General features: G+C 41.9%; 1 protein-coding gene across 1 annotated transcript in view; it reads left to right on the top strand.

The window, feature by feature from the left end:
- Nucleotides 1–2020: 2020 nt before the first annotated feature.
- Nucleotides 2021–24083, top strand: part of PDZRN4 (PDZ domain containing ring finger 4) — a gene marked incomplete at its 5' end in the record, with an annotated part of 346998 nt that continues 324935 nt past the window's right edge. The window contains 5 exon segments of the mRNA XM_084749464.1: nucleotides 2021–2279; nucleotides 2282–2494; nucleotides 2497–2612; nucleotides 4726–4812; nucleotides 7871–7978. Coding sequence (XP_084605590.1) covers nucleotides 2021–2279; nucleotides 2282–2494; nucleotides 2497–2612; nucleotides 4726–4812; nucleotides 7871–7978 — 783 coding nt within the window.

Here is a 24083-nt window from a genome sequence, read left to right as displayed (position 1 = left end):
TAGACCAGGCTGGCCTTGAACTCACAGAGACCCACCTGCTTCTACCTCACTGAATGCTAGGATTAAAGGCATGTGCCGCCACTACCCAGTTTATAATTGCTCCTTTTAATGGTAATTTTATACATGTATGCAATGTAAACTAATCATATAATCCTCTGTTTCCTTCCTACAATTCCCCCTGAATCTACTTCAACTTGTCTCCTCTCAAATGTCATGTCGTCATTTTTTCCTATCTCCTCTTCCCCCTTCTCCTCCTCCTCCTCCTCATGATCATCATCACCACCATCCACTAAGGCCACTTGTTGTTGCTTGTTATATGTGTAGGTATGGGGCCATTCACTAGAGGATGCAATACCTACATACCAATGGAAACATCCTGAAAATCATCTCTCAGCAGCTATCAACTACCAACAGGTAAGGGGTGAGGCATGGAAAACACCTGCCCCATCTATGCCCTAATTCTGGCTGGTTTGATCTTGTGCAGGTAGCCACAGCTGTAGTGAGTGTATGAGTAGGCAAGATACGCCACTCCAGAAACGAGCATTTCACAGCACCCCCTTCCACCATCAGCTCTTCCATTCTTTCCATCTCATTCTATGATGTTCCCTGAGTTTTGGCAAGGGGGGGGGGGATGCCAACGGTATGCCACTTAGAGTTAAGCACTCAAGTAGCTTATTCTCAGCACTCAGTTGAGGGAGGGGGTGATGATGACAACAGGAGGGATGAGGTGAGAGGAGGAGGGAGGGAGAGACAATTGGATTGCAGAGAGCATCTCTGGGGCGAGCTAGAAACCTAGGAACATGGAGATCCTCGGGTATCTATGAGGGTGACCCTAGCTGAGACTTTTAGCAATGGGGGGGGGGGGAGGGTAATGGAGTCCGAAACTGCCATCTCCTATAACCAGGCAAGACTTCCAATGGAGGGAGTGGGACACCAAGCTAGCCACAAGGCCTTAGACGACATTTTTTCTTTCCTGCCTACAAGATGTAGGGGTTAAAAAGAGAGCGAATTTGAAGGAAGGGCCAGCCATTGGGAGCCTGTGGCAAGAAGGTGATCACCCCCCTGACTCTATTGCTTGATATTCTTCTATCCTTGCAGACAGGAGGCTGGAATAACTGTCATCAGAGAGGCTTCACCCCGCAACTAATGGGAATAGGTGAAGAGACCCATAGCCGAACATTCACGAGTATTGCCTCTTATTTTCCTTTCAGGTCCTCAAAAGATCACACCCCGTTCCCAGTAGTGAAACGCTGGGAAAATAGTGTGACAACTGAACCTGGAGGTAAGCTGTAGCCTGTATATTCACTGCCTTCCCCTCACCAAGAATAAGGTGCCCTGTGGCAGGCAACTGGCCTTCCCGAACTGTCGCGGCGTGTCCAAAGATTACCTTTTTCCACATTCACCTGATTTCTGTACCTTGATTTGAGAGACCTGGCTCTGTGGATTTCCTAAGGGATTTTTTTTTAATGGTGAAGCTTTAGGGTTGCCGTTTTTAGCTGATGATTATTTTTTTTTAAAGTAAGCTCCTTTGAAAAAACGAATGTGTATTTATTTCGAACTTTTTTTTTAACATGAGGGTCTGCTTGGCACAAAGATCCTGGTCCCCAGAATGTTCCGTCCTAGTAGATTTCAACATTTTCAGTATGAGTGCTGTGTCCATCGCCAGCTCTGCTAGCACAGCACCCCGAAGGATTTGAAGTTCATGGCTCAGGGAAAGAATCAAACTGACCTAAGGACCACTGAAAACTTGCTTCATTCTCAAGGATAGACTTGAAGGACCTTGCACTGCAAAGCCATAAAGAAGCGGGGTGGATGGGATTCACCCAGGTGGCTTCTATTAGTGAGAAGTCAGGACCTAGCCAAAGCTTGGAAACTCCAAGCCAAATTTATTCTGAAATCTCATACACCTCCCCGCAAAGAGCTCAGCGGTGGTGAGACCAGACCGCTGCCCCTGCCGCAGTCTGTGGGTGCTCTGAAAAAGCAGACACCCCTTTTGGCTCTCCTCCTTCCCACCACCACTATGGGTTTCGCTTTGGAGCTCTTCACAGAAGTCGTGGACCCCGCTTTCCAGTGCCAGCTGTGTGGCCAGGTGCTGGAGGAACCCGCGTGCACGCCTTGCGGGCACGTCTTCTGCGCCAGCTGCCTGCTGCCCTGGGCGGCGCGGAGGCGCCGGTGCCCGCTGCAGTGCCAGCCGCTGGCGCCGGGCGAGCTGTACAGGGTGCTGCCGCTGCGCAGCCTGGTCCAGCAGTTCCGAGTGCAGTGCGACTATCTCGCTCAGGGCTGAGGCTACACGGTGCGGCTGCGGGAGCTGCCGGCGCACCCAGCGCTGAGCCTTTGGCCCTAACAGAGGCAGTGGCAGCCGCTGTCCAGGCGGCTGCGGAGGCGGTGAGGAGGGAAGGCACCAGGCGACCACGACCAGCCCAAGTGGGGACACGCGTGAGAGACCACCCGGGCCCGAGGATCGCCCCCGCCCGAGGGTCGTCGTCTGCAAGCGGCTGGGGAAGGCGCTGGTGGCACAGTTCGGCTTGGTGCAGCACAGGTACCAGGAAAAGTTAGCCCAGTACATGGCGCACAGGTACAACTTCGTCGGGGACCCAGGAGGCCGCCGCCAGGTAAGTGCAAAGGGAGTGAATCCCCAAGCAAGATTGGGGTGGGAAGGGGGGCGGCTTCGCGACCTTTGAGATTCCTTCTGGAGGTACCATCCTTCCCCGCCCCCCCCCCCCCAGGGCCTCATGAGACATGCCCCCTGATTATGTTCTGCTAGCCTCATCAACATCGTTGCCCCAGAAATATCGCTTAAGGTTAAGAGAGTCAAACTCAACTTTCTCCTGGAGAAGGAGAAATTGGAAAAAAAACCTCTTTCCTCACTCACATTCGTGTTCCCATAGCCCACCTTCGCTGCCCAGCTTTCCTGTCCTTGGCCCATACCTGAAACAAATTCCACAAGTAAACCGCATTTAATTAGCTGTGAACGGCTTATTTTCTCTGCCAAAGTAAGCCTATCACTTAACTACCCTTCCTTAGTTCCGGGACCTTAAGGAAGAGGTGGGGTGGTGGGGAGGACAAAGATGACATTTCTTTATATCCCTGACGTTTCCCGAACATCCGTCCCTCCGGACTTCACATGTCCTATCTGCGATGAGTGTGAATGCTATGAGCTGGGAACTTGTCCCAGGCCACCCTGGCCCCTTGAGCAGCAGACAGAGGCTGTCTTCCTTACTTCTCAGAAGCTGCTTGGTCCTGAGCTAGAAACGGCAGCAGCTTGAGTGAAGAGACTTGGTTATCAGCTGGAACTTGTCTTCAACGTTTGCCCAGTGTTTGACTTGGCTGCTCTCTGGCAAAGCAAGCAGGGATTTAACAGAACTTGCACCCCCTTCCAAGGAGCTGTTTTCAGTCTCCACAGCCTGGGGAGGAGCAGCAGAGAGCTTCCAGGTCTGGGGACTGGCTGTCTACCTCTGCCTCCAACTCTAGCCCTTGGTTTTAAGCTTCCTGCCCCTAGCCCGAAAAACAGAGAGGGAGAGACAGTCCAGGTTTCAACACTGATGGAAAGGAGCCACCGTTAGAAGTATGAGATAAATAAATTCAGCATCCTGTCAAGCTATGATTCTGTTCCACGGTTTCTCCATGCTGGGTCACGTGGTGATGACCCTCAACCACAAAATTATTTTGTTCCTACTTCATAGCTGTTATTTTTTTGCTACTGTGAAATTAATAGCAATGTAAATATCTGATCTGCAGAATATCTGATAATACGACCCCTCCTCACAAAGGGGTCGCGACCCACAGGGTGAGAACCACTTTTCTATGCTGTGCTTTGGGATCTGATTCTGAAATGTTGTTGGTGGGACTGGGCTTCTCAGACTCACTTTCTGCTGCCTGTAGGGACTGCTGTGGGCTTTGAGAAAGCTCCTGGGGGCGGGGGAGGGGGTGGGGAGGAGCACCGAGGTAGCAGTGGGGGGGTGGGGGTAATGGAGTTTCATCCCTCAGCATGAGATGTAACTCCAGATATTTCTCTTCCTCGGAGACTTTAAGTCTGTAATCGTGACTACAGTTCATCTTGTCCAGTTGCTTGAGTGCCTGTTTAAATTGGCCTCTACTAACAAACAGGTGGCTGCTATAATTTATATTTCTTTAAATATTATTGCATCACCAGGAAAGAAATACGTACTACTCTACCTGGCGAAATGCTTTTATTTTTATTCCATGAGAATTAGAATTATGACAAATGAAAAAGGGATGATATTTAAAATCAAGATGGCTGCCTTCCAGTAGACCCTGACTTACAGGGCCAGTCTGAAGGGATTTTATAAATAGCTCAGCATTTATCAAACACCCTTAACACTTTCTACAGTGAAAATTTACATTAAAATGTTTCTAAGATCCACTGGCTATTTATTTTACTCTCCTGTCATACAAAGTTAAAAATAAAAAGCCCTCGCCTGGTGAAGCCCAGAAATCTGTCTACAGCTAAGGCGAGGTCTGAGTGAGTGGGATGCTGCCTGTGTGAAATGCAAATCCGTGCATTCGTTTGGAAAACCCTTTCTGCTCACATGCACAGCCGCTTCCTTCAAACACATGCCTTAAGCTACATTCAGGGAGAAATTTTACTCGGTCAGCCAACCATTCTTAGGATGCTTCCTGTTTACAGTCACTGTAGTGGTTAATTTTCACATCTTTATTTCTGTGTTTTGTTTTACTTACCCACTTCTCCCCTTTCACACTTAGGATGGAGAGCAGAAGTCATTCACTGTGGTGTTGGAAAGGGAAGATGATGCTTTGGGATTCAACATAATAGGAGGCCGCCAAAATCAGGTGACTCCTTTGTTAGCACAGCGTTCTGCATGTAAAATGGACTATGACACAAACAAGTGATGTGATCTCTAAAAGGATGCTTGTGCCCAAATACAGATTTGTTGTTGTTGGTGGTGGTGGTGGTGGTGGTGGTTTTTTTGTTTTGTTTTGTTTTGTTTTGTTTTGTTTTGTTTTGTTTCAAGAGAGGGCTTCTCTGTGTAACCTTGGCTGTCCGGGACTCACTTTGTAGACCAGGCTGGCCTCGAACTCACAGAGATCCACCTGCCTCTGCCTCCCTGAGTACTAGGAATAAAGACGTGTGCCACCACACCAGGCTCAAATACCAAATTCTTAATCTAGATTTTTCTAATACATACTCAGATGTTCTTTTCGGAGAGAATTTGAAAACAAAGCATCCCACAGCTAAGCAAGTTGATTATCTCAGGTATAGCCATAAAGGAAAGAATGTGTTTCATGTTTCATCTACCGTCCTTGGACAGCGCATGGGCTGATCCCTTAAATCTATGACAGAGTAGCCTGTGTAGGCAATTTCCATTTGCAACACTAAGTAAAGTATCTTGTCTGCATGTACTTCCTGTTGTTCTCAAATGTCTCTACATGACAATGTGGTTGAGAAGCTGACAGTGTGTATCAAATGAAGTGAATTTAAATAAGAGAAAAGTGGTAGGTTTTTTTTCTTCCCATAATTTCTTAAGAAACTTCATACTAAAGAGAGTTCATATAGAGGGAGAGGTAATCCCCCTCAGGGACAGTCATAGGGGAGGGGAATAAGGGGAAATTGGGAGGGAGGGAAGAATGGGAGGATACAAGGGATGGGATAACCATTGAGATGTAACAAGAATAAATTAATAAAGGAGGAAAAAAAAAGAAAAGGGAAAAAAATAAATAAATAGAGTTTGGTGTGAAACATCTTTTGGCGTCCCAACTCAACTTCTCATTTAACTGGATGAATAATCTCTACTTTATCCTTAATGTTCTCAAAGTTCATATTAAGAATCTACATAGTGTAGCTACAAAATTCTTTGAAATTAGGCAATCCTGCACTGTCTTAATGTTGAGTGTAACTGGACAAAGACAGCAAAATTTAGTAAAGAAAATCACCTTATTGACTCTAGTTAACTACTATGAAATACTCTGTCCCGTGTGACACCCGCTGTTCAAGAACTCACCTGCTATAGGCCTTTAGGTTCTGCTCTGAGCTGGATTTAGGATAGTGATGCCCTGTGCCACCCTGGGGATTAGGATGGTGCCATCCTGTGCTTTCTATGCCACTAGCGAACCCAGCAATCTAAGGCCACACTGCTTCTTTCCTAAAATGGCCCCAGTGAGTATGAAAACACAGATATTTCCTCATATTATTTTCCTTCTCCCTTCTATTGTGGCTTATTTGTTTATTTATTTTTAAAATAAATTTTTATTAATTTATTCAGATTATATCTAAATAGTTTTCCTCTTGCTTGTCTCCTCCCATTCCTCCGTCCCTCCCTCTTACACCCCATTCCCCTCCCCTAGGTCTGTGACAGAAGGGGACCTCCTCCCCCACCATATGGTAGCCTTCCTTTTCTTTCTCTGAGTGCTACCAGGCCTCCTCACCAAGGGGAAGTGGTCAAATATGGGGCACCAGAGTTCATGTCAGAGTCAGTCCCCACTCTCCACACAACTGTGGATAATGTCCTGTCCCTTGGCTAGATCTGAGTTAGGGTTCAATATTTGCTGCATGTATTGTCCTTGGTTGGTGCAGTAGTTTGAGCAGACTTCTCTGTGTCCAGATCTGCCCACCATGATATTCTTTTTGTAGGTTTTTAGGACCCTCTGGGTCCTTCTATTTCTCCCATATTTCCCTCACCTAGAGTCCCAATAGGAGGTCCCTGCATCTATCCCAATCTCATGGTAAGTGAAGACTTTCAGGGGACATCCCTGTTGGGCTAGTGTCCAATTATAAGTATATACCATGTGAGTCTTTCTGGGTCTGGGTTAACTCACTCAGGATGATCATTTCTAGTTCCATCCATTTGCCCACAAATTTCAGGATTTCCTTGTTTTTAATAGCTGAGTAGTATTCCACAGTGTAAATGTACCACAGTTTCTTTATCCATTCTTCAACTGAGGGACATTTAGGTTGTTTCCAGGTTCTGGCTATTACAAATAAGGCTGCTATGAAGATGGCTGAGCATATGTCCTTGCTGTGTGGTGGAGCACTTTCATGGTGTATTCCAGAACACCAGTTGGGAATTTGACACTTAAATGACACTGGGCATTCTAAAGAATCACTTCCAATTCCGGTTATGGCAGGCCAAGTAAGGAGAAGATGTAGGACTAATTTTATTTATCCTGTCTTAAAATTAACTGAGATATAAGAACCCACCATGTGTTGTTATATGATGACAAACATCTTCCTAAATCGGTCTTACGTGATCATTGGTTCCTTGTGATTGGCTTAAGTTTTGTAGTATCAAAGGGCTGCGTGTCTGAGGTTTGCCTATGCCCTGTGGAACTTGCACCTGGAACCATGTCAACACAAGACACAACATAAGCCCCTTGACCATGCAAAGTTGATATTTTGATATTTTAGATTTAAAATCACTCTGTCTCCTCAGTGGTCAGAGCCATGGCTCTAAATTTCACAAGCTGGAATCTAAATTGTATTTCTTGAGCTCTGAGTATATCTAAATTGTTACATAGTAGGAGCCAGGTATGCTTTCTTTCTTCTTTTATACGTCTGTCTTTTTAAATCTCCCTTATCACTTTATAGGTGAGAAGTTTTTACAGTAACACTGTTAATCTCACCTTGTATATGCCCTTCTCCAAAGCTTTTCATGTGAATTCAAAATGTAACGTAAATAGATGATCTTGTCAGAGACGCCGGACTTGTTCATTATGGCTGTCATCTTGATGAATCACTAGTTGGCATTGAGTATGTTAATTCTGTGCCAAATTGCCAGCTAAGAGAGTTGCATGTTTGAGCAGAATTATTACTGTTGCGTTTAGAAAATCATGCTTTATAAAATTTAAAGTTTGCTTAATATGTTTCTTTCTGCTAAAAATTTTTTTTCTATAGAATTACAAGAAGCAACCCGGCACTGAAGGAATTTATGTTTCAAAAATTTTGAGAAATGGGCCTGCAGACAGAGCAGATGGCCTGGAGATTCATGACAAAATCATTGAGGTAAGCAGGAAAAAAAAGTGCATGATCTGTAATTAAGACTTTGTAAGGTTGCATACACATTGTTTGCCCAGTGTCCTGATCAGAGTATCAACGTAACTGCAGTGCAGACATTGCTGTTTTTATTTCTTCCTAAATGTGTAAAACTTTATGAAGATTCTGCATCATTTAGGAGATGGTGGGATAAAAGCATGAAGTGCTCTAAGTTTCCAGGTGTGTTAATGGACATGTGTATTTTAATACACTCCCTCCACAGACACCAAAGAAACTTCTCTGACTGTCATTTTTATAGCATTTCAAAAGGTGACAACTCTGTGCTTGAAAACATATTTGATAAGAAAACAAGGCTTTTGAGAGCTTGTGATTAGTGTGTGCTCGCTGACACTGGGGCTATCTCTAAGACGCCTTTAGCACCTCTCCACTTAGTGTATCTCTTTTGGAGCAATGCAAACGGAAGCAGCAGTCTTGCCCCTGTAGGGAGGAGCTGTGGGACGCTCTTGCATTTGCAGCTGTGTTGTTGTGCTTGAAGTCTATGCTGTGATGAGGAGCCCAGAGTGACTGCTATCTCTCCCTCTCTTTTTGATGTTCATTCACAGCTGGAGACAGCATTATTTGTTGTTACCAGAAGAGGCTAGGTTATTTTTGTTGGTTAATTAACTCCCAATGTATTTGTAAAGGTATAAATAGAAATTGAAAAGGTTTGTTGGGCTCTGCTGTATGTGGAAAACTATTTTTTTTTTAATTATGGAAACACTACCTTCATCTTTCTTGATGGATAGATCCTATTTTTCTTTATTAACTTCTGATTGGTTTTAGATTTGTATTCTGTGTGTGTGTGTGTGTGTGTGTGTGTGTGTGTGTGTGTATGTGCATGCGCGTGCATGTCTCTGTGTGTGTGTCTGTGTGTGTTAAAATTCTGAATGCATTGAGCTAGAATAAAAATAGAAAGACAATCACAAGCCATGATGTCTAGGAGCAAACTGACTAGACACTGGGAAGACTTGGGGGGCGGGGCACGCATTTGGGTGAAGACTGGGTTTTACCTGAACAGGTTTCCAGACCTACATGGCATCTACTAGTGTAGCCAGGAATGGACAAAGAGTCTTGTGTTTGCTGCCCAGTTTTCTTCAAGTTACCTGCAGCAAATAGACAGACATTACAGTGCCTGTTTTCAGACCTCTATTTTCACTCCTGTGAATGTGTGTGCACTATGTATTTTCAAGGGCATACTAAATTAAACAACGACAAAAATGCCTCTCATCTTCTGTTTCATTCTATAAACATTCTAATGGAATGAAAGTCTACACTGGGCGCTATTAAATCAAATAGGATCTCTCGATGAATCAATATGCCCGAACACACCCATACCCCAGTGACAGGAGTCAGAAATGGGGGACTTAAATTTTGCTAGGTAGCTATTTGAAAAATGTTACATATGTTAATGTTGCAATAAAAAGAAAGAAGCAGAGCTGGAGAGAGGGCTTAGCAATTATAATGCATACAGCTCTTCCAGAGGATCTGAGTTCTGGTCCCAGCACCCATATCAGCTGGCCTGTGACTCCAGATCAAAAAGGATATGATCCCTCTGGATTCTGTGGCACATACACACATACACACACACACACAAATAATAATAATAATAAAAATAATAAAAATAATAATAATAATAATAATAATAATGAAATATACCTTTTAAAAGGAAGAAAAAATATTATTTGTTGTGATGTAATGTTTTTTTAAAGCACTCATTTATTGAGGGCTGGGAGTGTGACTAGATAGGACAGTGTTTGACTTGTATGCTCCAGGCCAGGGCTTCAATCCAGAGCACCAAATAAAAGCCAAATGTACAAAATCTCATTGGTCTTCTGGACAAGATACTTTCATTTTTCTTTCATCTATATTTGATAACAAAATCTTCTAGTGATCCATCTGATGTCATTACTAATATTCATCAAACTAGTCTTAATAGAGTTTAAACAGAAAAAAATAACCTATCAACAGAGAATCAATTGAAATTCATAATGAGCTGCAGTATTATTATTCCCCTTGATTGTATAAATTAGCAGGAAATAGACAGAGCTTGAAACTTGTCACATGAATATATATTTGAGTAGGTTTCTTCCAGAACAAAAATATATGCACATATAAATAGCTTATCTTCCAGGATATGAATATATATATATATATATATATATATATATGTGTGTGTGTGTGTGTGTGTGTGTGTGTGTGTGTGTGTGTGTAAAATATATTCTAGTTCTGCAGTGGATATATGCTGTTCAAAATGGAGTAAAATGATTTTGGTATATCTGGCATTATCTTTTTAATTAGTGTGACTATTTTAGAAGGAAAATGGATAGAAATAAACCTCTAGTACTTGGCTGCTTTCTTAGTGTTCTGTTAGCTCCTGAGACAGGTACTCCATGAGTTTAGTATCTGTTCCAACAAGTCTTAAAAACACAGGTTGTATGGACAGCCTTCACATTTAAAGAAAAGTTAGAAATAGCTGATGTTTGTCAATCATTTTAATGCCCATGTCAGAGCTACTAATTAAGATTAAGTTTATATTTAATAGGGAATTAACAAACTATATACTGATTAACAATACCAGAGTTGGATAAACCAATTTTTAAGATAAAGACAATAATTTTTTTTTCTGTTTCATGATTGAAGGAATGCAATGGAAGTTTAGGCCACATTTTGAATTTCAAAAATCAATAATGCTTTAAAGCTAGTGCACAAATACATTTTCTACACTGTAACAAGGAAAAATAGTTTGTACTTTATTAAGCTGTCTGTCCATGTGACTTACCTGCCACAATTTGACTTATTCTTAATGCTTTAAAATTAAAAAGAAATCAAAACTGGAAAAGTTTATTATTACCTTATGTTCAAAATATGCCCAAAATATTGCATGTAGCTATTATCTTAATTTATACATAGCAAATTTATGAACATTACCTATTAAAATATTCATAAATCATTAATTTGAATGAAAAGTAGATATATTAATATTTGATTCTATTAATGATTATAAAGGCTTTATTAATTCTAATAAAATATTAGTTATAATATTTTTGTCATAGTTTAACAAAAGTCAACAACTCCAACATGACTGTCCTTGGTATTCTACAATCCATAGGAGCTGATCAAGCTCAAAATCAATGAAGAATAAAACAAAGTCATAGTCATAAGGTAAACCCTGATGATACTTTTGACATGATTCCAAGCAAACTCACTTTTGAGTCATTCTCCACAGGTATCTGTGCTGGCTGGCTTCTATCCATTCTCACATATGTGTCTCTGAAAATATTTATTTGTGTGTATTAAAAACAAGTTAAATTTGATGTTTCAGTTATAGCAGTAAGTGACAAAGTATTACCAGCGTCTGAAAAGGTTGAAATACTCTTGACAGCATCAGAAATTCAGGATAAGGAATTCAGTGTGTGCACCAGATTTCCAACAACCTGAGTTTGTCTTTAAAAATGAGAAAGGGATCCAGAAGCAGAAAGAGTCAAATGGTATATACTCTCTTATATCTGGACACTAGCCCAAGGGGCATGTCCCATGAAAGTCTTCACTTAGCAGGAAAGTGGGACAGAGGGGAAGACATCCTATTGGGACTCTAGGTGAGAGAAGCATGGGAGAATGGGGAAATAGAAGGATACAGAGAGTTCTAGAAACCTACAAGAAGAATATTATGATGGGAGGATCTGGGCCCAGGGGTCCTGCTCAAACTACGGCACCAGCGAAGGACAATATGTGCAGTAAACTTCGAGCCCCTACCCAGATCTAGCCAATAGACAGGATATTCTCCACATTGAGTGGAGAGTGGAGTCTGACTTTCACATGAACTCTTGTGCCCCATATTTGACCATGTCCCCTGGATGGGGAGGCCTGGTGGCACTCAGAGGAAGGATAGCAGGCTACCAAGAAGGGACTTGATACCCTATGAGCATATACAGGGGGAGGAGGTCCCCCTCAGTCACAGTCATAGGGGAGGGGGGTAAGGGGAAAATGGGAAGGAGGGAGGAATGGGAGGATACAAGGGATGGGATAACAATTGAGATGTAATATGAATAAATCAATAAAATATATTTTTCAAAAAACGAAGAAGGTCTGTAGAAAGCCCTTGGTCCTATCAGGCGAGGCCAGTGTCAATACTTCCCTTAAGGTATCCTTTATCTAGAATATCTGTGAAGTGAGTAGGAAGAAGCTGAGGGCCAAAGTTCACAGCTGCTGTGAGCAATGGTGTAATTTCCAGTGTAATTTCATGACACTGGCTGGCAGACACGTAGCCATAACTCCAGAGGAAGGAAAGGTGCAGATCCATCCGTGGTTCTATGTTTATGCCCACCAGCTTCTAGCATGGCTGGTAGCAGGACAGCATTGTGCACAGCAGTTACACGCCTCTCAATTCCTCAGGATCAGATTTTGGGAATGGAGTCTATAAAGTCTGAGATGAGCACCATCGACTGGGGCTGGAGAAATGCTATGTGAGTGTATGTGTGGTGTCCACCCACATACTGAAACATCTTCTACTTACTGAAACTCACCCTGAACAGCAGCCAAAAAAAGGCAGTCTCTTTTGGTTTGTAAGCCATTCCCACACTGAATGGTGCCCATGTGTCACTTTCCATAAGGTGCCACATCTGGCACTGGAGGGAGGGCCCTTCCCAACAAAGAATGCTGCTATCGGATTGCCTGCTACTTTTTCTTCCAGTGATGCATAGAATGGTACACCTTCTACAGTCTTTGTCATCACCGGCATGACCACAGTGATAGCTTTTAGTTATCATGTGCACTACGCTAAACATTAGACAGTTGTTCATAGCTATCAACGAAGGGAAAACTGACTTCAGGCCTGGGCAGGCTAAGCACATAGAAATGGTGAAGCAAAACCATAGGTCTCACCGCAGATCATCAGTGCTAATTGTTTCACACATAAGAAACACATGCAGGTTGTGTGAATACCTGAAAACCAGGGGGCGCTTAGATTTTTATGACAAATTATTTTTTATTAGAACAGGTCACACGTGAACAAACACCTCAATAGAATAATACCCTTATTTTCCACCTTAAGGCGTGTCTTAACAGCAGCCTGTTTTTGTATAATTAGGAAAAATATGAAAGAAATTGGGTCAATATAAAGTAAAGAATTATCTTGTATTGAGAGATTAGTAGTCAGTCACGATTCAATGCTACTAAAATGAATTTATAGTTACCACATGTTTTGTGCTCTTGAAAAATGCTGTACGACTGGGAAAGCCTGGACCATGAGGTGAGAGGGGCCTCGCTGCAATGCCTACTCCAACTCTTAAAGACCTATGAGTTCCTCCTCAGTTTCTACATGCAGTTTCAGCTTACTCAGGAAGTTTGGGGAAATCTAGGCCAGCTGCTGCCAGCATTTAGTGATTCCAGTTACCAAGGATGCCAGCGTTTGCTGAAGATCAGCAGATAAGAGCATCGGAGTTTTATCCACAAGAACACTGCAGGCAAGAAGAGCTGTTATTGGGAGGCTTACGGGTGGAGCTATATGGTTTTACAGTGCACAAATCATTATGTACTAGTTGCCATCTATGGGCTGGGTCAGAGACCTTGTTTTCTATTTACAGGAAGAGCTAAGCCATGCTTAGCTGGCTTGGGGAGGGGAGCTCTTTCCTGCCTTTTATTACACCACACATGGTCTAACAACACTGCTTCTTCATCTGCTAAGGGTGTAGATTTGACCTGAGTGGGATCGCGCCGTGACCTCACTATAGTTTTCCTATTGCCCTAAAGTCCTTCATTTCATTCTGGAAACCATGGTATGAGGTTATTTGGAAGACAGTGGAAGCTATAGAAAAGTGATTGTCCTGTGGTTTCTGAGAGGCTCAGGCTTTGAACCCTTGAACTTGTGTTGGGTTATAACAGAATCTCTCTCAACTTCTGTTACCCCCAGGATCTTGCTGTTAAATAACAGTGTGATGAGGTTTAGTCACTGCTTTTTTGGCTTGGCTTTGCTCTCCAAGGATTCTTTCCTCATAAGTTTGATTTCCGCTGTGACAGAACTGAAAGATCGTAAGACTTTTAGGAAGCAGATCTAGTTAGATGTCACAAGGTCACGGAACATCAATTTTGGAAGGTCTCAAGTGATTCTGTGGGGAGCCTCATTAGTTCTTTCAAGGGTATTCTTATGAAACAGCTGTAGTTTTTCCAGGTCTAGCTTTCCTGTCTGTCTAGGTGGGTCCTCTCTTAAGCGCGCCACACCTGTGACACTATATGATGTGAGAGTCTCACCAGATCCCAGCAGGTGGTGGCACCATGCTCTAGAGCCTATGAAGACATTGATTAAATTGGCCTCTTTTATTTGTTTATAAAGCAGCCGGCCTTGGGTATTCTGTTAGAGTAGTGGAATGTGGAGTACTCTTGTAGTTGGCTAGACTGTCGGTGACCGTAGTGTTTTTGTCTCTCTGTGAGTTTCCACTTTATAGATGCAGTGTTAGAAAAGCAGTGGGAGAGAGCTATCCATGCTGAACCATGGTGTGCTGAGCACTGTGACACCATTTAAGCGTGTAAATCATGAGAAAGGATGGGGCAACCACATAGCACTGGAGGGGTGTACACTGTGATACTGACTAGAGGCTGAGAGCACTGGCTGCTCTTCCAGAGGACTTGGCTTCAGTTCCCAGCACTTATATGACGACACACATTCATCTTTATCACCAGTTCCAGAGAACTTGACACCCTCTTCTGTCCCCTGTGGGCACTGCATGCCTATGGTATGCAGACTTACATGCATAACACCCAGACACATAAAATAACAATAAATAAGATCTTTAAAAAAAAAAAACACCTTTTAAAAAGAGTCTGAGTGTCCTTGACATTTCCTCATCATCTTGTGCTATGAAATCTTATGTTTTCCTTGTTTTTAGTCTCGTACACGAAGAACGGCCTTCAATACCCTTGCACATTACCCTGTCAGAACTTGACTGAAAACAATACCCCCAATTCTTCAGTGTTTGTTACTTTCCATAATTGATCCCAGTAGCTTCCTGAGATGTTCTCTTCACCCAGCCTCTGCCACTTTCAACTTAATTTGCATACCGCAGGTCCGCCTTATTTATTTATTTTTTTCTTGTTCCCTGGCTAAGGCCTTTCACTAGCATCCTACTATGAGTAGATTAAAACCGACTTCTACTGGTCTAAGAAATATGACCCTTCAAACACTCTTACTTCAAAAGCCCTTTATTTTTACACCACAGTGCTGTGAAGTAGCATTTGCTCCCAATCTTTAGGCCTCCCTGCATTTATTTTTCAATCTGTCTGATATTTTCTCATATTATTTCCCATAGCTGGTAAATTCCTTGAAAACGCTTACAAGCCCAAAACCATTCAAACCCTCTAAAACACTTAATAGTCCTTGAAGCCTTCATATCCTGAAACCTTTTACAATGCTCCCCTAATTCTTCATGTCCTCCCAAGTCCTTAATGATCCCCGAAGCCCTTCAAATCCACTTGCAGAATTAATGTCTCTTCTCTGTGGATGATGATCCTATACATCTCACTCTTCCCTTCTCTAAGATTTGGGCTTATTTGAGGTGGTTTTGGTTTCTTTTCTAGAGGCTCTGCTCCCAAAAACTTAACCTGGAAAGCCCTCCAATTCCTTAAGCTCTCTCTCTCTCTCTCTCAGAAAGATAGTGTCTGGATCTTGCAGGAGGGACTCAGTTGCACAAGACTACCTTAAGATACGCAAGATATGCTACTTTATTGCATTTTTATTACAGATCATTAGGTAACAAAACATGTTTGTTACATAAACATTTTCACAGTGCAGTTTGCCATGTATGTGATTCACCATGTAAATAGATATGTCTGAATATTAATGGGGTTCTGTTGCTGGATGGATGTAAAAAGACCTGTGCATGAAGACTTAGAATCAAGATGGGAAAATACAAGTATATAGGACATGAAACAAATAAGACACAAACAAAGCAAATGAACACATGATGAACAATGGACACAGAGGAAAAGGCCAAATAAATTATTAGTGTTGTCTCCCAACACTTCAGGATCAAAGTGTTACTTGGAAAGCCTTTATGGAAAACATAAAATTTGAGACAGTAGGAGGTGAGAGGGGGTAGAACAGGAGTTTTTCCTGTTGGAGAAGATTAGAAAAAAACCAACCAAGAAGTGGGATTTGTATGTTTGCCTGGGAAGTCATGTTGGGTGGTTAACATGATAAACAGCTAATACTTAAGTTGCTTTTTGTTCGACACTCTTCTGATCATTTAGGGGTATTAATCCAGACACTGCAGGTGCCTGGGATAGGACCCTGATGAGAAAATTAAGGGAGAGAGAGAGAGAGAGAGAGAGAGAGAGAGAGAGAGAGAGATCAAGTGACAGCCTTGCCACACAGTTCTTTTTCTGCTTTAAAAATGACATAAAGGTTTATTGTCTATTCTTTATTTTTTTCAAAGACTATATTAAAGAGATAAAATCAAGTTTGCTAATTCTTACAAAGATTAGGTTTTTTTTTTTTTTTTTTTTTTTAGTTAACCTTAAAATTTTTTCCTGAGGTCAAGGAGGTATCTAAGTATATGAGTGCTTTGTGTATGTGTGTTTGTGCTGTGTGTCCCTCCCATCTCAGGTCTCACAGTAGCATGTCAATTCTGTCACATCATGTTCATCCTTATTTTTGATAAGGGTCCTGGATTACTCTGGATGGCTGTGTTAACCAACCACAGCAGTAGCACATTTTGGATTAAAAGGCATTTTAATTAATTTATTTATTTATTCACTTTACATCCTAATTGTAGCCCCCTCCCCCCTCTCCTCCTAGTCTACCCTCCATCCTTCTTCCCCCATATCCCCCCTCCCCTCCCCCTACACATCCCAGAACATCAACTCACACCAGGACTGAGCTCATCCTCTACCACAGCCCACTGTCATGTCCAGCCTTCTAACAAGCCTCTAATATCTGAAAAAGGAGACATTACTTTTGCCGCAGCAAGCACATTAGTGGCAGGCTTTCTACTGAAAGTGTTCAAGAAGCAATACACGGATGGGTCAATCATGGTACTTCAGTAACGTCTTTCACAACGTGCTTAAAATGCAGTAATAATATCACTTTAAATCACTCATTTTAGCAAAAAAAAAAAAACCACATTAAAATATGGGCCTTGACTTTCTATGACAATAATGACTGAAAAAGAGATCATGAATTTGAAGAGGGTCATGGGAGGAATTGCAAGGTGAAGGGGGCAAGGACAGGAGTGATCTAGATGCAGTGCTCAAGCATGAAACTCTCAAAAGATAGGGTTATTAAACAAAAATTAGAGTATAAGAAATATCTTAAATTAATGTATTTTGTAAACAATTGAAAAGTGGAGCCATGGCATTAAGTACTGAAAACTGTCTTCACTTTCGGGGAAATATTCTGGGAAACTCTGGAATACATATACAAATGTGAACCTACACAGTGCTCAGAGTAAAGCCTGGCTGTCGGTGTTCCTTGTGTTACGTACTGATGTGCACTGACAGCTGTGAGATTCACCACGGGCCAGAGCTGCAGAGAGTGTGTCTAAGAGTTGAAATCTATTAGAGCTCTTTGCCAAAGAAAACAAAGCCCCAAAGCACTAACTCCACTTTGATCCTAAAACACTAGAACCTACTTCCCAGCTTGTCACTACAGTTAGTAAAAGACATGAACTCCAGACCTGTATGTCCAGGATGAGGGAGCCTAACCTAGGGCATTGTAAGCATCACACTGAGAAGCTGGATAGCAGTGTGAAAGGATCTGACTAATGGGGCACCTCGCAGGCAGGTGTCCAATATGAGGGTTGCTCTGTGTAGCCCTGTCAATATGGGGAAATGATTGACAGCCTACCTACTCACTCTAGCAAATGCCTTGATTGGATATTCATTTATATGGTATCCCCGTTTTACTTAAGATAATTGCATTTAGTAACTGGTTTCATTGTTGACAGCATAGTTCTAGGCCAAAATAGAACATAAGCCAGAAAATGAAGGACTGAGTGGCCAAAGAGATTTTTAGATCTTTGAGTAGTGCTGATACTTTACCGGGGTAAAACATCTTATTCCTCACAGGATGCTTTCCTGAGAATTGTCTTGTTAGATCCCTGCCGTTCTCTGCGGTATAGGAAACAGTAGTGCAAAATTCCATGGCAGATGGGGAGAAAATAGGCTTAGAGTATTCGTGCAGCTTCTTTAGAGTCAAAGCTGTTCAGATTAGGCAAGTTTTCAACTTGGAGCATTACATTAGACTAGCCTAGAAAGATGGGAAAATCTGATAGAAGGTGAGGGTGAAGACTGAGATCCCTAAACAGGTTTTGCCTGCTGTGAAAAATTTGCATGTCACACCTCACAGGGCTATATTAAGTAGTATAAAAATTCCTTGAATATGCGCGCCTGTGTGTGTGTGTGTGTGTGTGTGTGTGTGTGTGTGTTGTCATGGCAGACAATCTGTTAAGACTCTAAAGATAGTGAACTCTCTATCAAGGCAGAGGTAATAACTGAACACTCTTTTACTAATCCAAAAGTGGGAATGCTAGGCTGCCTTCTTTTTTTTTTTTTTTTTTTTTTTTTTTTTTTTTTTTTGCCATTTTGTGATTTGATAATAATAAAACATGCATGCAAACGGCATTGAGAAGTACTATTCAGGCACTGGGGTGAGCGTTCCCCCACTGATGTCATGAATAATAGATGACATTAGTGGGTCTCAAACCTTATTGTCAGGAAGTGTGATTTGAAGCACTCATGACACAGCCCCAGGCCTTCTTGAGGCAGCTAAGTACAAGACGATAGAAGATCTGCATCATCAGTCACTTGGGAATTACTTTAGTAGGTCTGGGTTGATCTGATGTCTGCATTTTGAACATGTATTTTAAGGAGTGGCCTTATATGACTTCTATAATACAGCTTGAGAAACCTCCCTGTAAGTCTTTAGCTGTTACAGTCTGACATTGACGCTGAGACTGCTGTGCAAACCATCTTTTCTTGTTTATTCATGTCTTTATTGTTTTTCTAGTCAGAGTCTCTCTATGTAGCCCTGGCTATCCTGAAACTTTCTGTGTAGACCGAGCCGACCTTAGACCCATAGATCTACCTACCTCTGCTCCAGGGCTGGGATTAAAGGTGTTGTGCCATCTTCCAGCCTATGTACCATTTTCTAAGGGACTCATTAACATGAGAAATTCTTAGATTAAAAAATAAAGCATTTCTAAGACTGTAAGTGGAAGGTGGTTGATAAGTGAAAGGGGGACAAACTCAATTATTTTCAGTAAAAATTTATGTCCCTTTTCTCCCCCCCGCCCCGCCCCCCCCCCCACACCCCCCCCCCCCCCCCCCCCCCCGCTCAGTGAGATGCATTTCTGTGAGTGTCGTGAAGATTAAGTACAAGGGTCTCCTACAGCATAATGCATGGGGCATCATGGGAGAAAGGAGGAGTAGCTAAGGCATCTTTTCTACTCTAATAGTAGAAAATAAGATGTGAAAACACATACACATTTCTGGGGAATCAGTTCCATTTATAACGGTATCTAATGTAGGCTGTTGGTTTTAAAGGGAAAAAGAGAGTCACTTTGATGAAATCATGAAGAATTCTGCATGATCCCGAAAGATGTGTTGGACTTCTCGAAATGGCTTCAGAGTCTCCCTTTAAAACACAGACAAAAATGATTTCTTAAATATGTATTGAATGCACATTTTAAAAGTTTTAAAGCAGTAACAACACCGAGTATATGTTATTACCATTTTTTTCCCCTAACAACACACATTACTAGGTCTTGATACAGTATTCTCAGGGTGTAAAACTAATACCCCACCTTCCATTTGGTCTATCTGCAGTGAACAATTACTGGGTAAGTTATTAATGGCCCACTTATTTAACCCTCTATATACAACTCATGTCATAACATAGAACCAAATATTATTTTACCTTCTCAGATAACTTTCATGTAACTGTTAAACATTACATTTTTTGAAAAGTTGAGTAGTCCACTGATCTCCAAGACTAATATTCTTCATTCTCTTAAAAAAGGAGTCTGCTGCCTTTGTGGCACTCTTAGCAAGTGTTTGTGCACTAGGAGCTTTGTATTTGAAGTTATGTTTGTTTTATGAAAAGATGACTCCACCATTGCATCTGCCCCCACAGTGGATGGACTGATTTCCACTTTTTCCTCTCTTGGCTCCTGAATGATTCCCTTGTATTCTTCTCTTTCCCTGCATGACACTGTGGTTTGAAGCTGGGTTAAGCAGATTCACAGGGTGCAGTCAGGTTACTCAGAACTGGGATTACGTAGAGAGTTTAGCAGCCATGTTCTTGTGGGTCCTGTAAGATTTTCTCTTTTACATCGGTGGACGGAGCCACCAAACTCGTGGTGCCATTGGGACCAACTTAATTTTTGGAGATTCGATCAGATGAGAATGACATGAGAGTTTTACCGTTTCCCCCTACTGTCTAAAAAGTTTGTACTTGAGACAGTGAATAACAAGTACCTTTGCTTTTTATAGATAATTATAGCAAATATTTTTGGAAGTTTAAAGAGCTGGGCGTGGTGGTGGCACACGCCTTTAATCCCAGCACTCGGGAGGCAGAGGCAAGCGGATCGCTGTGAGTTCGAGGCCAGCCTGGTCTACAAAGCGAGTCCAGGACAGCCACGGCTACACAGAGAAACCCTGTCTCAAAAAACAAAAAACAAAAAACAAAAAAACAAAAAACAGAAAGTTTAAAGAAAAATTGTTCTGTGTTAAATAGATATCATTTCCTAAGCTCTGGTACAGTCTTCCTCTTGTGGTGGTGGTGGTAGTGTGTTCATTCTTGCCTCCGTGTATGTGAGTGTGTATGTGTATATGTGAGTGTGTGTGTGTGTGTGTGTGTGTGTGTGTGTGTGTGTGTGTGTGTGTCTGTGTCTGTGTGGATGCATGCAAGGGCATGTGTGATCTTTTAATTAAATAGACGCTGTATGTTTAAAATAGTTTGTAAATAAGATAGATGTCACTGCATGTTGACCCTGGCTTCCTGTGGGCAGAGTTCTCTCCATGCCCAAAGTCCTATCCAGAACAGAGAACGGAATGGCCTACAGCCGAGGAAGGAAAATTTTATACAGCATGCTTAAGGCCCCTGAGTCCAAGTACCTAACACTATAAAAGAGACCAAAGACCAGAGACAGCACATGTAGCTTCCCACAGAACACTTCATTCACACTCAGGGTGGACGCACACTGGGGATGGGCATGCCAGACAGCAACAGGCTCGAAAATTGTGGAAGGAAATCATCTGCTAGCTGAACCTTTGCATTGAGGCCATCGTATAGAAGCAGTCAGTCACGTGTGTCCAGAATTCAGTCAGTGTCCCTTGCATAATGCATCTGTTAAGGCAGTTAAGCCACCAGCAGAAACCAACAGTCCTTTTCTTCTTTGAACTGTTAAGATAGACACCATCTTCCTGTTGTAGAGAGAGGAACTCTGTCCTCTCAGAGCACTGTTTCATTTGATTTGCTCTCTAATGAACATCTGATCATCTTGAGAGGGCTCGCTAAGCCAAAGTAGAGCCAGCTAAAGCAGATGATGCGGGCAAAAGAAGTTCTGAGAGAGGTAAAGAAAGAAATTAGTCAAAGTTTGGGCAACAAGAGTCTCACTTAGGAGTGCCCTGAGCACTGATTTGGGATGTTGTAAAGGTGAAAGTATTATCTCCAATAAGCTGGCCCAACACACTCACCACTCACTTCACATGTGTGTGTTATATGCACACACTTTCATGACAGTCTTCAGTTTATGTGGATAAATATTTATTATGCAAAAATAGCATTATATCTGGCATATATCTGTGCAGAACATTCCTTTTAATGGAAATAACTTGATAGCTGAAGGATTTAGTTGAGTATACTAAAATTTTAAAAATCAAATAGTTTCATTATTTACAGATCATTGGCAAATACATATCATATGATTTAAAGTACATTCAAATACTTAGTACAATTTCATTTGCCTTGTACACCTTCATGATAAGCTTGAAGATTTGGTTGAAAGTGGATATCTTAAGTTAAACTAAAATTCACCCATCTAGGTATAATAGTATAAATTTACTGGTGGAAACAACTGCCTCTTGCCTGTGTATTCATTTGCGGAGGCTATTTTATGTACACAGACACAGGCTATGCCTCATAGGGCTGGAGACAGGCTGAGGTCAAAAGTAGGGTCAGAAGTGCTTCAGTGGAAATTGAACTTATGAGCCAAGAAAACGGAGGAACTAACATTTGGGAGGGTGTGACCACAGGTCTGTGTTTTGATGATTGAGCAGGTTTAGTCAGGACTGAAAACAGAAACAGCAAGGAGAATAAAATCAAGTGGTCATAAATCTCAGAAGACATTTACTCCAAATGTCTTTGGTGAATAGTTTACTGTGGAAGTAGAGATTGGAGAGAAGAAATGATTCTTGTGGTAATACTTTATGAGTTTAAATGAAGCATTGTTTGCAGTGGGAAGATGCTCAACATTTTCTCTAATCAGTTTAGTCTTGGGAAGGTCCTTAATAATCCAACTCTTATATTGCACAGATGCTTGTAGGTTGGACTATATGTTATGTGAAGTGTTAAAGCTTCTGACTGACAGATATTAACATGCCTAGAGGAGAAACAAGGTTTTCAATTGAAAGGGGCACACAATAATGCTTCATTAAATTTAGGAACCAAGAGGTGACCTTGACAGAGCATTAAAAATCTAGCTCTATATATGTGTGCTCTTTGCATAAATTGGTCTATTTTTTCTGAAAGGAATATTCCAAAGCCATAGCATTTATTCCAAAGGACCCCCATGTATGTCAGGCACATTTTTTGCCCGATGAGCCTTATGCTAGTAATGTACTAGATATCACTAAATGGGAAATTTTCTAGAGCTCTTCTGTGTTAATTTGATCCAGTAACCAGTTAGTGTCTGCTCTCACAGGTACTCTCTGTAACGGCAGGCCATTGCAAGTGTGATTGCAGGTGGGCAGGCAAGTTAAAGGGGCATGATATGGGATGGATGTATGGGAATAAGATGAGGCTAGAAGCCAAACGCAGGACAGGCTCAAGGATTTCCTCCTTTTTAAAAAAAATCTGTAAAGTCTGTATTTGTTTCCCAGAGTTTCCATAATAAAGAAACCAAGTGGGGTGACTTAAGTAAATGGTTAGGGTTCTGGAGGTTTAAAATCCAAGATCAAGGTCTTATGGGTTGAGTTCTTCTGAGACCATTTTTCCTTTAGTGGTAAATGGTACCCATCAGCTTCATCATCATCTGCCTTTTCTATAATGGTCATCTTTGTCCATCTTGTCTCATAAAAGACATTGGATTACAGTTCATGCTATGGGCTTATTTAACTTGAATTAGTGAATATTTCAATATATGAGTTGGGGAGGGGAAAGCCACTGGTTCTGTGGTTAAATGACACAAGCTGCTCTTGCAGAGGGACAGAATTTGGTTCCTAGAACCCACATCAGGCAGCTCACAACTTTCTGGAACTCCAGACAGCAGTGATCTGGTGCGCTCTGTCCTCTGTGAGCACTGCGTCCACATGCGTACATGCACACATAAAGACAAATCATTAAATGACAAAACAATGGTGTCTCACCTCTGAGAATGATGCTGTCTCGCCTCTGAGAATGAGGTCTCGCCTTATTAATGATGTCTTTCTCACCTCTAACTGGAATGTTGTTGGCTAGCACACCCGTCATTTGAAAGGAGAAGGTACTATAGCGGAAAGAATCTGTTTTATCTAGAGTCTCAATATTTCTACATGTTTTTTTTTTTTGCTGGACACAATTATAACTAAAATGTAAAATCAGGCAAACACACACACACACACACACACACACACACACACACACACACAAACCTATGCACTTCCAAATTGCTTCATTTTCCTTGTGAACACACCAGGTTCCATTTCCCTGTTCCTTTGTCATGAAAGTAGGGCCACACACCTTTTTTCTAGGTAGGGAAGTACAAATAGAAATAAAACCCCTCCAGGCCTAGCCTCAGAACATCCATGGAAGGTGTCACCGCTCCCCTACCCCATCCTAAGAAGCAAAAAGAAGTAGAATCAGCACTACATGCAGAAGAAGGTAGGA

Source organism: Acomys minous, assembly GCF_964271855.1.
Source record: "Acomys minous genome assembly, chromosome: 12".
In the NCBI taxonomy this organism is placed as follows: Eukaryota; Metazoa; Chordata; class Mammalia; order Rodentia; family Muridae; genus Acomys; species Acomys minous.
Note: the sequence above shows the minus strand (reverse complement) of the source record. Positions and strands in the feature narration are given on the sequence as shown.